Source organism: Syngnathus leptorhynchus, chromosome 12, assembly GCF_054491065.1.
Source record: "Syngnathus leptorhynchus isolate UIUO chromosome 12, UIUO_Slep, whole genome shotgun sequence".
Lineage (NCBI taxonomy): Eukaryota > Metazoa > Chordata > Actinopteri > Syngnathiformes > Syngnathidae > Syngnathus > Syngnathus leptorhynchus.
This window is the reverse complement of record NC_141206.1, coordinates 7,376,581-7,392,247: the sequence shown is the minus strand read 5'-3', so window position 1 is coordinate 7,392,247 and position 15,667 is coordinate 7,376,581. Positions and strand designations below refer to the sequence as shown.

The 15,667-nt window shown below is 44.5% G+C and overlaps 1 protein-coding gene across 2 annotated transcripts in view; it reads right to left on the bottom strand.

The window, feature by feature from the left end:
• LOC147048171 (uncharacterized) overlaps positions 1–15,667 on the bottom strand; it is a 153,036-nt gene that overhangs the window by 113,523 nt on the left and 23,846 nt on the right. The window contains exons 2-3 of one of the 2 annotated variants that reach the window (XR_015067736.1): positions 14,703–14,853; positions 9,293–9,518 (exon numbers count right to left, since the gene is read on the bottom strand). Coding sequence is in view for 1 of the 2 variants with exons in the window: in XM_085926030.1 (XP_085782156.1) it covers positions 9,293–9,400 (108 nt within the window). In the remaining variant the exon portion in view is untranslated. The remainder of the gene's footprint in view (positions 1–9,292; positions 9,519–14,702; positions 14,854–15,667) is intronic. The other variant, XM_085926030.1, reaches the window with a different exon arrangement.

Sequence of the window (15,667 nt, the reverse complement as noted above, 5' to 3'; positions counted from 1 at the left end):
TTTTTATAGAGGAGAAAAAAAATAGATGCCTGGATCTGTCTACAAGAGTTGTCCCACCATTTGTGTGCAAAGATTAAAAGGCTTGTAAAACATCAACGCTAACCGTTAGCATGCCAATCGTATTGTTTATATATTATTATCATCAAGGCAACATTGGCAGATTTTTTTTTTCCCCAGTCGAAGCAAAACATCTGTCAAAACAATACACACGCACATACTATAAAAACAAAAATAGTTAAGTGTGAAAATTAATTTCAGAGGCTACATGGATCTTATGGAGTCTTCCTTTTGGAGTTCTCATATGAACAAAAAAGTGCTCAGGGGCGGCCACAGTAAACGATCCAGTAGCTTCCCGCTCGAGTCCTTCTGCCTGAGCGCATCCATCCCAGACTCCATCTCACCACCCGCCCCCCTCCTCGCCCCCCCCCAAGCAGTGTTGCTGGAATGCCTCTGTACTCTGCTGTCCTGATAGAGTGGCCACTGTTTCACTGCGATAACATCAGGCACCAGGGCCTGCACAGCCATGGGGCTCCGAGACACACTTTTATGACTTAAGTGTCTGGGACACATATCTGCAGCCATCAGCTCCTCTGTACACCCTCATCACATACTTGCACACATGCACTCCTGCGCACGCACGCACAGCCAGCCACCCACCCGCAAAGCATGCAAATGTGCGCGCAAACTCACAAACACGTCTTTGTTGACTGGGCTCCAAAGGAAATCAGCTTGTGTTTGATTTGAGACACAGGCCGTGTTATTATCTGCAAATTAAGCTTTTGAGCCTTGCCTTCAAGGCAATCACCGAAAACACCCTCAACTGGAACAAGCTAGCATAATCCTAAAATTGCTGCAAAGGTTTAGAGTGGATATAATTATTTTGCTTATATAAAAAAAAAAAAAAAGCTAATTGATCATTATAAGATGGGTTTTAAGAGCAATGTAAAACATCAATACAAATGTTCATATAGTGGAGATTTGGGGGATTATTTTTTTTTTTTAATCATTTTTAAGATATGTATAGTACTTCTACCTTAACTTGAAGGATTTTTCAATTTCCTGAAAAATGGTGACTGCAGAAATTTCCATATTTTTGGGGAAGGGGGTGGGGTCACTTAAGTAAATTTGTATTATATTTAGATTCGAAGGGTGAGTAAAAAAAAAAAAGTTACAATTCTACCGCCTCTTGCCTATGCACTCATGCATCCTTTTAAAGCTGCAGAAATCAGTGGAGTGAGCAGGGCCTGGATTGCACTTGAAAGCAACTTCAAAAAAAAAAAAAAAAAAAGACGCAGTGCACCCTTGATGGACAGCACCACTTGACTCGTCCCCATTGACGGTCAGTCACTCAAAGCAAAAGGAGGATGAGATGAGTTTCTCAGGGGAGTGAGGATAATAAAATCAGTGTGTGTCGTGAGTGGGAGCCATATTTGATGCTCTAACAGAATGAAGGTCTTTGGCGGTCTTTTAGCTAAAGCAAGCACATTTCTTTGAAGCCCAGCCACCTTGGCTGCACAAGCATTACCGGGCCCGAGCTTCTCTATACATTAAGCACAACACAAGTGCATTACGGACCGCCGCCCCAATTGTTCTCTCTTGTGAGTAGAAATATGATCCCAACAGACCTTTTGATTTGCTGGTTTTTTGTTTTTTTTTTACTCGCTTGGCCCGGCGCTGCTGCTTCTCTTCTTCCTCCCCTCCCGATCGGATTAGGATCGATCGTAGCGTAGCAGAGCCCGGCCCAGACGCGAAGACCGGGACAACGCCGTGGCGCGATTGTGCTCCTCGTGCCCCGCCTCGGAGACTATTCAGGCGACTAAATAGAATGATTTGCCCTTAGATGTCAAATTTCCTCCGAGACAAGGATGTCAATACCAATTAGATTGTCTGCAGTTGCCTTAGTTACGCCAGCCTGCCCCATTGCGCCGCCGCCGCCGAGCCAACCTCCTCCACTCCAAAGACACACTCACTCTCTTTTAACATCTCACTCCCATCGCTCTTTTTTTTTTTGTAAGCAGAGTGGTGGTCTCGGCACCAAGCCTTCAGCCTCAAATCAGTTTTATGACTGGCGCTGTGCAGACATTAGGCTAACTCCATTAGCCTCTCGGACCGAGATGGCCTGAGGGGATACTGTGGGGCCACGATGGGACTGAGTAGGTAGCCGTGTGTGTGTGTGCGGTGAAAGGGCGAAGGAGGGGCTAACGCCGTCTTAACGCACAGTCTTTTGGCATCTCCTTAAAGGTCACTGTCTGCTGGTCGGAGGAGGCCAAAGCCCAGCGGAGCGAGAACGTAAACAAGAGAAGGAGAAGAGGGCAGAAAAATGGATTAACGAACAAATGTAATTAGGAGGAAAGGGAGAGACTGGGAGAGAGGACTGTCTCCACTTAGAATGGTGGCTCCTGCAGGCGCTTAAGTGCAAACATGACAAACAGATGTGGCCATGGCTGGCCAGACACAAGACTACACACACTCATTAGTATACAAGTGCGCCGACACACGCATGGATACACATCTTCTCCGCTTCCTTTAACGCTACTTCGCCTCTCGGAAGCACGTCGGGTGATAAGGAGGCCGCTTTGCAAAAAAAAAAAAGTGAATGCTACGCTGATTGCTGGTAGGTATTTGAGAAGCGGGATGGATCGTTTGGACCGTAAGAGAAGTTGCAGAAAATCGCTTCGACACTTTTGTGGACATGGTGTAAAAAAGACAAGAAAAAGCCAAAACCAACATTCCTCCGATTCTCAGAGTCTTGGGAAGCTTTCCTCGCGACAATGTGCTCTCTGTTTATAACAATACTCCAATATGAGGGCTTACTATCTCTGGCAAGCGGACACCATGAGACAGATTCGTCAAGATAGTGTGTGACACAACGGGCCGGGTTCTGAGAAGCCCGGTGAAGAATTTCATTGAGCCAGGCCGCTCGTGACGCAAGGCCTTTGCACTCTGGATGAGTAACTGTGAGGTAAATGCAGGTTTTGTTTGAGTGTATTCACATCAAAACGGCAGGGTGCTTTAGGTTGAGCCTTGGGGGCTTTATTTGAGAAGTTGTCACGTGACTAGCGGCTAGTGTCAACCTCTATTGTGACCAATCAGTACGTCTTTACGTCATTGTCACTCGTCGAGCTTGACTTGGATTGAGCTTGAACGTGAGCGTAGAAATACGATAGCTTTCAAGTGTATTGCCGCCAGTTAATTAGAGATGATGTCATCTTCGAGATAGGCGGCGGTGATCAGTTTGACGGATTTGACCAAAAAAAAAACTTAGCTTGATGACTCAATGCAACTTTTTTTTTTCCCTTTGTATTTCATGAAAAATCACGACTTTTGAAAATCTCAATTGATGCGTTTATATTCTAATAGTGTTGTATGCTTTTCTTTGACAATATAAAAAACAGAACCCATCATAAGCTTTCTTCATTGATTGAACAAAAATGAAGTATGACAGCGTTTCAACTGAAGTTAGCCAAGATGGCTACTTGCCCTTTTTGCGGACTAAGAGTCAATCAATCGAGACTTGATTTATTGCCTTAACTCTTGTTTACATCAAATATATGTGCAGGGTGCTTGGTCGGCCTATCATGTTTCAGTTTGTTTTTCTATCAGGAACATGAAACTGTAGACTTTTTTTTTTCTTTCTTGTCCAATGCCTAATTAGTTACTGCAATTGGCTAAAATCCATACCTTCCCAGAAAGCCTTCGAATAAGAACACGTTAGCTCTGTTTTCACTTTTCCGTCATCGGGGAGCACTGAAGAAAATAATGCAGTACTATTATTCACGTGATTTAGCAGGGTGTCATTTTGGGGCATATTTCCTTGAAATTTCTCAATTATGACCAAATTCAAGACTACGCAGGAGGTGCGTATCAATGCCGGTTACGACTCGGCAGAGGAATTTGCCCGGGCGATCCTCGACATTTTCATTCCATTTCAAAGTTGATTTAACCTCCCGGTGACACTCGTCGCAGATGCTTTGAAATGGTTGTAAAAGAATAGTTTCTGCATGATGGCGTCTGCGATTAGGCGGCACATCTGCACCGGCAACAAACACACACACGCACGCACGCACATACACACGCCCCCGCAACGGCCCCCTTCAATTTCACATCTTGGTGTTGGTTGGCAGCCAAGGCAAACATTTCCCGTGAATAATTGCACGAGATTGATTTCAACTGGGCCGATTAGACTGGGTTTTCGTAAGAGAGGTAACAAAAGAGGCACGGCGTCAGGAATGGCAGGAGGAAGTCGAGGAGATGGCGAAAAGATAAACAGGAAGCGGAGGAGCGACTTTGACGAGCACGAGGATTCTATAACCGGTCCGACCGCAAGCCTTTCAAAGGTGCATTTTTGCCGTCTAGAAGTCTGACGCGCTCGTCAGTCAAATGGGCAAAACAAATGTGCGCGCTCTCCACCGACGACCACTTATTTCTCTTTTTACGCTCTGGGCCCTCCGAGGGTTTTCCCAGCTCCCTCCGTGCTGAATAAGCATGCGGAAAGTGACCATTAAATCTATTGCTGATGGAGAGACAAGCGAAGGGGAACGTCAATATTAACGTGGACGGGATTTACTTGTGCGACAGGCCGCCCCTTGCGGTGACATCATCGCCGACGCTCAACAAATTGCAATGTGGGGGGGCCATGACGTCAATCAAAGATTGCGACTTCTCACTTGTCTATCAATTCCTTAGGGATGGTTTTGGTCGACTTAAAACGCTGAATGAAAAAAATATGGAAACCTGGAATAAATAAGAATGAATGATGTGTAGTGTAATTGCTAAAAAATAAAAGACAATCTGAAATATTGTTGGAATGATATTCGTAATACCATTACGATTATAACATTTGGAATGATTGGACGTTATGGGATCAAATGGAATCTTTGAGCAAATTAAAGTGTCCTCTCAAAAAGACATCTTATGTCGAAGCACTCCCCCCCCCCTCGCCACCTACTTGAGGAAATACGCTAGGTTAAGAGATTAAAGGCTCGTTTTGCAACACCCGCTCATCTTTAAAGTCACACTGCCGGCCTTTTCGCCATTATCGCCGCAATTAGACGGCGGGTAATGAAAAAAGCATGTGAACGTGCATACTCCATAAAATCCTACTTTCAGCACCTCTGAAATTAGAACTTAAGTCCCCCCAGAGGGGCTATTAGACGACAAATCCCCCCCATTGACCAAGTTCTGCCCTCTTGCCCGCTCATGACTGACACCCCTCCTCCTCCTCTTACCCGACCTCTTTGAAGTTCATCGCCGCGGCGACCGCAGCATCACATCCTCTCCCGAAAGCGCAAAATACCGCTCGGCCCCTTAAGTACGCCAGGGAAAGAGTGAAGGCAGGTCTGCGGGAAGGGAACCCGGACAAATCGGAAGGAGCCAGATGTTTGCGTCCCGTGCAAACTTGTGTAGACATGCGCTTGCCGTGGGCTTGCATTAATGATGGCGGGGATCCATCTTAAAGGGGGGGGGGGGGTACATAGGTTGCGGCCATGCACACTCTCACCAAGTCACATGTGCTTGCAATAAGTTGATCCAACAAACAGATGCAAGAAGGCCAATGTTCTTTTGCCTAAATTGGGGGGTTTTCTGAAGACGGGAGAAAACATTAGAATTGGGTCCTATCAAAATTTATTTATATAGAAATTATAGCTTGACTTTTAGTAGTGAATGAGGGGAGGAATTAAGCAAACAGACGAACACGTGCGTGTCGTGCGTGCCGCACGCCAGAAAGTCATCACGACCGCACGGGTTCATTTTTTTGAAAATCCATCATTTTGGTCGACAATGAAAGCCGTTTTAATAATTTATCTCCAACTTTGGAAAAGGCCTGCTCGTAAAAATCATCATGATATTTTCATAGGCATTCATTACTCTCATTTAAAATTAACATTTCCATTTGAGTAAAAAGTTAAATTCATTGTGTGAGTGCTGCACAATAGTTCAGGGGAGTTTTATTTTTGGACATTTGGTAGAAATGAACCCTTGGCCTCTTTGATATGATAAAACTGGGAGATATATATATATTTTTTTGTTCCTTCTAAATTCTAATGACAAACATGCTGCTCACATACATCAATGTCAATTTGAAAATAAACACCAAAGTCCACAAGCTAACCTATGCTAATGCTGCGCTAATGCTAACCTAAAATGTCAACCACTAGAAACAGGCTAACAGATGCTAGCATAGCACAAAGAAATCATACAACAGTACTCAGAACCAACCAAATTCTCTGTGTAATGGCTCATTTGTGACACACATCACTCCTGGGCATAAAGCACTTGTCAGAAGTGTCATGACTGGAGAAATGATTGCTTGAAAAAAAAAAAAAAGAGAGAGCAAGCGGGAGGGATAAAAGAAGTGCAACAGAAGGCCAAGCGAGGGTGAATGAAAATGTAAAGATTGCGTGGAATGCTCAGGGCTGAACTGCGGATGAACCCCCGAACCCCAATCTGCACCTGACAGACGACGTTATTTGCATTGACATACAACCGCAAGCTAGCAGCCGGTGTGTCAGAATTCCACATTAGCATGAAGAAGAAAAGCGCGTGAAAACAAATTAAATACATAAAAAGTAAACATTTGCGCCATGAGAGAGAGTGTGGGAATATTCCACATCCCCGATAATTGCGGTACATTTAATATGTTAACATCCTGTGCCGCGTTACCTCAAACATACATTGAGGTCTGGAGGGAGGGTGCATGTGAAAGTTTTACAGTCAATCAGTGGCATTTTCAAACGGGAGGAGAAAAAAAAAAATTGTGGAGAGCCAACCACTTAAATCAGGGAAGTATAGTGCGCTTTAACAGAATTGTGCAAATTATTTTTTATGGTCATTTATGGGTTAGCGAGTCACTTGGCACTGTTACTAGGCAGATTTCTTTCAGTTAAAATGTGAATATGAGCATGCTCTTTAAATAAGTTCTATATGAAATAAAAAAATATATTACAAATAAATAAAAATGATAATGAATAAATTTCTATTTTTTGGTTTGGTTTTGTAGTTTTTTTTTTAATCTAATATACTGCAAATATAAGACTCCAGCGAATGTTTTTTTTTTAAATTACTATAAGGCCTAATATTGCACTGAAGTATATTGAATGAAATGTAGTGCACTTACTGACAAAAATCTATTTAAGCTACTCTAACAATTATTTCAGTGATACTTTTGTCTACCACTAGAGGGGGCTCATGAAAGAATACGACCCACGCCGGCCTAAAAAGATCAGAACGCGAGATGGTTTCATGTACAATAGCGTACGTTTGGGATCCAGATTTTACACGTGCCTTTAGCACCTTTTGTGCTCTTGTCACATGGTGATATCTGCGAGCTGTCATCACCTTTTTCAACGGCGAGAGTGCAGGGAGCCAACGACGACCGCGGAGCGTTGCCGTCGGAAGAGCGTTTAAGCCGCCTAATGCCATGTTTGTTTTGCTACGCGCTCTCCAGACTCCCGAGCCGCCATTGGCGCGTTGGCTGCCACGCTCCACCCCTCTCCCTCGTCCTTCATTCACTTTCCCCTCACTGGTTATTTCTTTCCCCCCATTGGGCTTCCCCTTCATGTCGGCCTGTTTCCTCCTCCTTTTTCTGCTTCTTCTTCTTCTTCTTCTCCTCCTCCCACAGGGGGCCGTTTGCATTTCTGCCAGAAGGGGCGGAGGTGTCTGCGATCGGGCCTTCATAAGGACCGGCCTACTGCTCTCGCCCCCCTTCCCTGGGAAAACCGGTGCCCCCTACTAGCCTGGCAAAGAGGGACCCCGGCTTCTCTTTGAGAGCACTGACAGCCGAGACAGCATTTGGGGTTTTTTTGGGGTTTTTTTGCAAAGGGGTAAAAAGTGAGCACATTGCTACTGCAGGAGATCCAGAAGACTAACATCAGAACGGAAGCAAACAAAGTGGAGAGGGGGGGGGGGGCTGTTAAAGAGGTAAGGCTAGGTGGGGAATGTAGGCCCGAAATGAGTTTGGAATATGATCCACGGGCTGGAACCAGTCAACGTTTCTTGACCTGACGTGCGTATGAGATAACATGGAAGCCTTCTCTCACACACACACACAAAATTCCACTAATCACTCGCAAAGTATTGGCAACATTTAGGGAGGCTTTCTCCCCCATTTTGTCCCCCCCCCCCCATGGCATTTTTGTAACATACTTCCTGGCGGATAGCGCTCGACACCAAGCACAGGAGCGGCGCATTGATCTTTCATCGCTCCGTACATTAAAAGCTGAAGGCATGAGGGGAGCAGAGCCCCTCCACCCTCCTTTTTTCTTTCTTTTTTAAATAGCGGCCCGTTTGGAGCCTAACTCGGATTGTTTCCCGTTTCCTCAGATTGTTTTTTTTTTCACTGAGTCAGGCCACCGCGCCGGGCCGCTCTGAAGAGGTAAGGCGGAGTTTACGCAGACGCTCGGGGCGGCACGTAACAAGCGGGACGCTCACACAATGGTCACCAGCACGCTTGTTTCTTGGCAATTATGCGTGCGTGTTAAAGCGCATAGTGGACACTCAGCACGCTAAGGCAACCTGCTTTGTTGAATTCACAATACGGATTTCAGGCGGACTGCAAAGTTGAATGGAGGTTTAGTTTGACACCAGTCGTTTGGGAAAAAAGAAAAAAAACTGTAGAATTTATATTCAATACAGAGGCGTTATTCAATTGGTCCGTTGTATGGTTGTGTACCATCGTATGTTTTGTGTAATTTATTTCAAAATGCACTTTATATTTAATACAGAGCAGCCATCTAATTTTTTTGTAATTTGGTTGGGTATCAAACACTCTACTAAGTATTCAAAAAAATTCCCGGTGATTTTTGGGGGATTTATTTCTTGTCTTGCAATTTTTTTACGGTCAGCTATCAGTTAAGATTGGGCTTCATGTTTTCTTGCCTTTCGACAAGTTGCTTACAAATTGGCAAATTATAACGAAGTGGTATCATTTTAAAATACAAAAATGTGCTGAAATGATCAGCATTGACGCCGTTACACGACACTTCAACGAGCGTCCGTCCACTTCGCTCGAGCTACATTTGACAGTGTGGGATCGATTCAAGTCAAGGATAGTTGTCATAAAAATTTGCATTTCTCACTTGTGAGTATAAAAAGGAAACCCGTGCTTCCCTTCGCCCCCCCCCCCCCCCCCAACGACAAACAGCTGCCGCACGACTCGTTTGAAGTGCACTTGATCCCATGACTTCATCGCATCCTCAACTATTAATCAAAACCGTTTTGGATTAGCGAGAGGGGAGCCGAAGAAGGATGGCTCTTAACGCAAATCAAATTGCACTTAATCGGCTCAAATTACCTTCATCAATTTGCATGAAAGCCTCGGCGGTGGTCGACGACGTCCAATCATACGGCTCAGTGGCGAGCGCGTGGGCGCGGCCCGCCTCGTATCCCGACGGTATTCCATTGATCCCGCGGCCGACTGGCCGGCCGGCCGGCGGCGGGAGGAGGAGGCGACGGGCGGGCCCTGAACTTGGTCAGCTCGCCGGCGTGATATCGGGTTGCTCCGCCGGGATCTGTTCGGACTGGGAGAGAGAAACAGACTTTGGATCAGCGGATCAATTTTCACTGGACCTTGAATCTTTGGTTTTAGAGAGTTTTCAGGAGGCACACAGATGGTCACACATTGATGGAGCCAATAGTGTACTGTCCCAACTGCCGGGTTATAAATCACCTAAATTGGGTGAAATACTGTCGCTAACCCAAAAGTGACCAAGCTGATGCTGGGTTATTCGAACGGGGATTCAGGATTCGTGATTGAGCTCAATGGAGGCTCACTATTTGGCAAGTAGAAGGTCATTCTCAGCTCTTGCGAGCTGGCATCCTGTTTAGGTCATAGTATTGTCACGTATATTACGTACAATACTTTTAAAATGCCACTTCACAAAAGAAGTTCAAGCTACTCTAGGTTAAAGATGTAAGATTAGTATTTGGCAAAAAGTAGGTCATTTACAGTTGCCTATTAAGGCTTAGCAATATATGGAGATAATAAACAATGCTTGAATGCACAAACACAAATATTAAACATTCTTAGAAAACAAACAATACAAAAAAAAATGACTGAATCACTTGATAATAAAAAGGGTGTGGTTTACTATTTGGCAAGTTCAAGCTATTTAGAGATACATTTAGATGTGGGCTCACTATTTGGCAAGCGGCACAGTTTATTGCTCCTACTTGACTTGTACATATTTATTAAGATTTAATATGGATGATTATAAAAATATACAATTTATAAACGCCATGAAGAGGCATCATTTAAACTGCAACTATTGTTAATTGTCATTTTAAAAGGGGATGATCTTGTTCTGAAGCAGTAAGCGAAGGCAAACAGGATTAAATGTCTTTTCATAATAACCCTGAAATCGATTGGGATGAAAAAAAATAAGAGATTGTGGTCTTTGCTTTAGCACCCCCACACAAACACACACATATACACACACACACACACTATCGAGGTTAAGGAATCAAGACTAGATCATGTTTCTGGTGTAGTGTACACAAAGTGGATAGGTCTAATTAATGCGCTCCATCATACCAAATATGCATTTCATAAGAGGCGTGGAAATCATGTGACGTCCAGGCTGAAATTGGGCAATAATGAATACAGACGACGACGCCACTTGGGTCCGGCAGAGAGAGACAGGATGTTTCAGCAGTGAAACCAGAGCTGCTGGCCATCTTGTATTTGTTTATTAAGGATGCGCTTGTACTGCCTTATACTCCCAGGATGCTTGTAACTGAGAGATCGGTGCATGTGGGGCCATCGGGGCGGGCTATGAGCGGTGAATTATTTATTGAGGAGATGGGAAAATAACTCAAAAAAAAAAATCATTGATTGACAGGAGAAGTCGCAACGTAGCACTTTAATGATTTGAATTATTTGTGAAAAGTTGTGGAATTATTTTTCCATGCTTGTGATTTTTTATTTTTTTTTTACAATATTTGCAAAAATTCCTCCCATTTTTGTAAGTGATTGCATGTTTATGAAATATATATAAATATAACGTCATATGAAATTGTGTTTATTTAAAGGCAATTATTGGACTTTACACTGATCCGATCAGCTACTTCTGATCAGCAAGGGGGGGGGGGCATTGGGGGCGGGGGCCAATGGGGTCAGAGGCCCCCGCGTGATCGTGATCATTCCCCCAAAATGATGTTTGTGTAAAGTGTTGTAAACGGTGTCTTTTTCTGACTAATATAATCAACGACAGCATGTTTACGCCGCCGGAGCGAGAAATTGGAGCTCCCAACAGAAAACAATCTGATCTCCGACTGAGGAAATTCACTTCCCATCAATATTTCTCCATAGCCATATTTAAATGATTTGGTCGGATATCAAATAAATCACATCTGGTTGCTTCCTCTCCCTGCTTTGTTGTTGTGGAGTTTTTGTTTTGTTTTGTTTTCCCTTTGGTGTGAGGCAGCCAAGGAGAAGCGAGAGTAGGCTGCCTTTTGTCATTCAATGGGCCGAACCCTTTTTTGGAAATCACCGTCCTCCTTCCTCTCTATATTCCCACGTGGCCGCACTCCTCGTACGATCCTAAATGACGCTCCTCGACGATTGACATTACATGACGATTGCGATTCGACTTCCCCGAGTATTTACGACCACGGGATGCGTGTAAAACTGTTAAATCAATATGACCTTATTTTTTATTTTTACAAGAAAATAATAAAATCAAAGAAATCTGGAGATAATTTACAGCTGGAGTGGCGAGCATATCACTGTTTAAGCTAAAAGCTCCTCCATTAACGCTTTTGTGCTGGCTCAGCAAATAATCAATCATGCTAGTATTGCTGTTTAAAGGAGGATTTACTGAAAGCGAGCGGCAAACTCGGCGCTACCTTCCGTCATACGAGTGACAGATTATGAGATGGATTTTACCAAGCTAACTCGAGTAACCGGGTAAAAAGAGCAAAAGCAGGCCGGGGAGGTTGTGCAAAAGTCGGCCCGGCGTAAAATGCCAGCGATTCGCTGAGCATCTGCGACGCTGACAGCCTGATGATTTGCAGGCCCCCGCGTTCAAACCAGCTCCATGTGAAGACTTTATTTTGCACAAATCAGAGCAGTGAGGGATTTGCATCCAGAAAGGCGGATTCTTTTTCTATTTGATTTGCTTTAAGCAGCTTCAGACACACCCTTTACACTCTCCCTCGTGTGTGTGTGTGTGTGTGTGTGTGTGTGTGTGTGTGTGTGTGTGTGTGTGTGTGTGTGTGTGTGTGTGTGTGTGTACGCGCATGCGCAAATGAGGGCTACATATGTGAGTGAAAAAAATGCAACTTTTTAAAGCTACATTTTGATTTAGATTTTTACATTTAATACAGAGCGCTGTTGCAGTCATGAAATTAACCAGATGGCGCTATTTTATTTTATACACATTTTATATTTAATATAGAGCATGGATGTGCTTGTAAAGTTAATGTATGGAATATTTTGATATTTAATGCAGAAAACGGATTCAATTTTGTCATGAATAGAGGCAACATGATATTTTTGGGCTGGTATTTCATAATTGATATAGACTAGAGATTTGGATGACGAGGGGACACTTTTTCCGTGCTTGTGTAATTATTAACGGGGGCAGTGTCCCACCAGATGGCCCTATTTCTCCTTATTTAAAAGATTGTTATATTTAATACAAAGCATTAATTTATCCGTGACATAAATTTGACCAGGGATGAAACTATGTGTTGGATTTAAATCTAATATTTCATTTTCATACAAAGCACCTTGGAAATGATTTGAAGCATTTTTTTCCTGGAATATTTTGGCTTAAATATTTTGGATTAAATATCGATGCACTAATTCCGCCTAGCAATAAGTGGCCATCGTCTTGAGGGTGCATTCTCAGTAAGAGAATGTAATTTCAAATTTGGTTGGTTGTATTTATTAACCAACCCTAAAATCAATTGTCCAGTCAGCATTGATAAACAAATATCACATTAAAAGCTCCAAATGTGAGTTTAAGAAGGTTGAAGTGTGGGGGAGAAGCGGCTAGCCTCCTTAAAGACTGTCCCAACGCTCGTAAAAAGACAAGTGACATAACCGGGAAGTGTCTCCTGGAAGTGTGCGCGTGCATGTTGGCTTGGTGGTAAGGAGAGAAAGAGAGCGAGGGTGGGGGGGGGCGGGTGCTTGTGCATCGGCCGCGCGCTAGTTTTTCTCTCTCTCTCTCTCTCTCTTTTTTGCCCTAAGCGCCTCAGTTTGTGCGCCAGGCGCCGAGCAGAGTAATCTGTTTACAGTGTGTGCGTTGATGGTCATTTTTTATGATGTTGTTTAATCCACAGCGGAGGGAGGGAGGGAGGAGGAAGCAAAGAGTGAGGGTGGGGGGGTGGAGGGCGACGGGATGGGGTGGTGATGGGGTGGAGGAGGGGGGGGGGGGGAGCGCTCTAAGCTGAGGCCCCAGACAAGCTGGCTCCACTGGGCCATCTCTGTAGCCTATAGGCTTCTTCTCTGGCAGCAGAGAGGCAGGTGTAAATCTCTTCCTGAGATCTTGCTCTCCATTTAGCCTTTTTTTTTGTGACACCACTCACCTCCAGGTCAATACATTTCTAAATGTGTGTGTAGATATATATATATATATATATATATATATATATATATATATATTAGAGAATTATTTCTTTCTGCGCAATGGCACATCTGTCCCTTGGATTTAGCTTATGACAAAGAGAGGCGGGCGGGGCGTTATTTGGCTTTCGCTCGTTAATGAGCCGAGCGGCTAGCGGTCATTTGAGCAAACAAAGTCGATCCACGGGCATATCACGCAGAGGTCGTGCAACACCTCCCATCACGCAAAGGGTGTGACGCAAAAAAAAAAAAAAAAAGTTTTGCAAAGTAGGTCTGCGCCACTCTTGATTAGGACGCCCTGCCAAAGGATGCTTGCAGACATGAGATAATGAGGTCCTGTGATAACGCGGGGCTCCTTTAAGGTTTTCCCATGAATGGAGACTGCCGCCAGTCCACACAGGCACACTGTGTATCGCCGGCTCGCTACTCACTTCTCATTTGGCGCGCACAAAAGCTGATCGGCGCCCAAATCGGAGCTAACAAACCCCACGTCGTATAATGTCCAGCCCCCCGACTAATTAACTGGAATCCCACCTTCTTCTTTTTAAATACAGTGAGCAATTAAAGCGCGATGTGGGCCAGAAGAGGTCTCCGGGGCCACGCTCGGTCGCCAGGAGCATTTGTGAAGGTCTGCAGCTTCTCTATATAGGCCATGGATCTTATTAGGTGGCTGACCCCGGGCCGGCAAAAGGTCCTTTCTCTAACTAAGATGTTTCCTAATCGGATTTTAATTGGTTGGTTAGGGCTTGTGTCCCGGTCTGTGTGGCGGCGGCAGGCTGCATGATGGAGCCCGCATGAGCGCCGCCAGACATGACACTTTGGAGCTCACCATTTTGGGAAGGGTGAGGGGTGTGAGGGGGGGGGGGGGCACTTCCAACGGTGCAAGGGGAGCTAACAACCTCAAGAGCGGTGGTTCTCACACTTTTTTACACAAAGTACCACAAAAGAAAAATCTGTACTGATCACTCCAAGTACAACCACAAAGCCAATGTCAAAATACAATGGTGTAGTAGGCCTAAGTGTTCACAATAAAACAAGACTTTTTACGAGCAAAAAAAAGAGGTCAAAATGTAATGGAGACCGTGTATTTGAGATTGCTAACTCCATCAAATGAACTTTTTTTTTTTTTTCTTACCGGAGGAGTGCTGAGGAGCCTCAAAGGGAGCCATGAAGGCAAGCATGACCACAAATGACCATCAATTCATCACCCCGCGCTTTGATGGGGAAAACTTAATGCAGCAGCTGCACGCGTTCAAGCCTCTTCCGTGCCCGAGCCGCCGACGCTCCTGAATCACATAACACACACACACACACACACAAAGTCAAGAAAAAGAAAGGCACCCAGGTTCAACTTACGTCCAAACACGCTCCCCTCCTCATTACCCCCCCCCCAAAAATGTCTTCATGCAAAACATCTGTGGGGAATTCAATAAATGAGGGCACGGCTCTTAACCGCATCCGACTTATTTTGATTTTCATGTGGCTTTCGTGTATTGTCTAGCTCAGTAAATACGGCCCGGCGTCGTATTTCAAATGTCACAAGTCTCCTGACGGGACATGCAATTTGAACATGAAAAAAGCAGTAAAGCCAAACACAGCTAGTAAAACCAAAAGGGGGGGGGGGGCTGAAAGTGAGTCATATTTAACTCATAAGAGATCTAAAGGAAGGACATTTAAACGCATGTCGGGTGCGTATAGCCGAGTGCATCTGGGGATCTGGCATTAGCCCCCCCCCCCCTTCCCAAATTTTGTTTTTTAATAGACTATTAGAATGAGGGGCTCTAAAGGTTAACAGCGTGCTTTGTCAGTGCATAACCAAATGAACCTGTTGAAGCACGGTGGCCGCAACTTGGTTCCCACCATAAGCATGCCAGCGTCTACTTCAGTAAAATATGACCCGCGGGCCACAAAAAGGCCAGCGCCAGGCTTTAATTCGACCCGTTGAGCATTTATTGCGTTCGTAGGGAAACTCACGATGGGGCCAAAGTGAGCCTTGCGTTAGCTAAAATATTAGCCAAGAATTCAAATCGGAATAAAAACCTGATTACATCAAAGCATTATTAATTCACAGGATGTTTACGTTTAAAATACTTGGAAAGG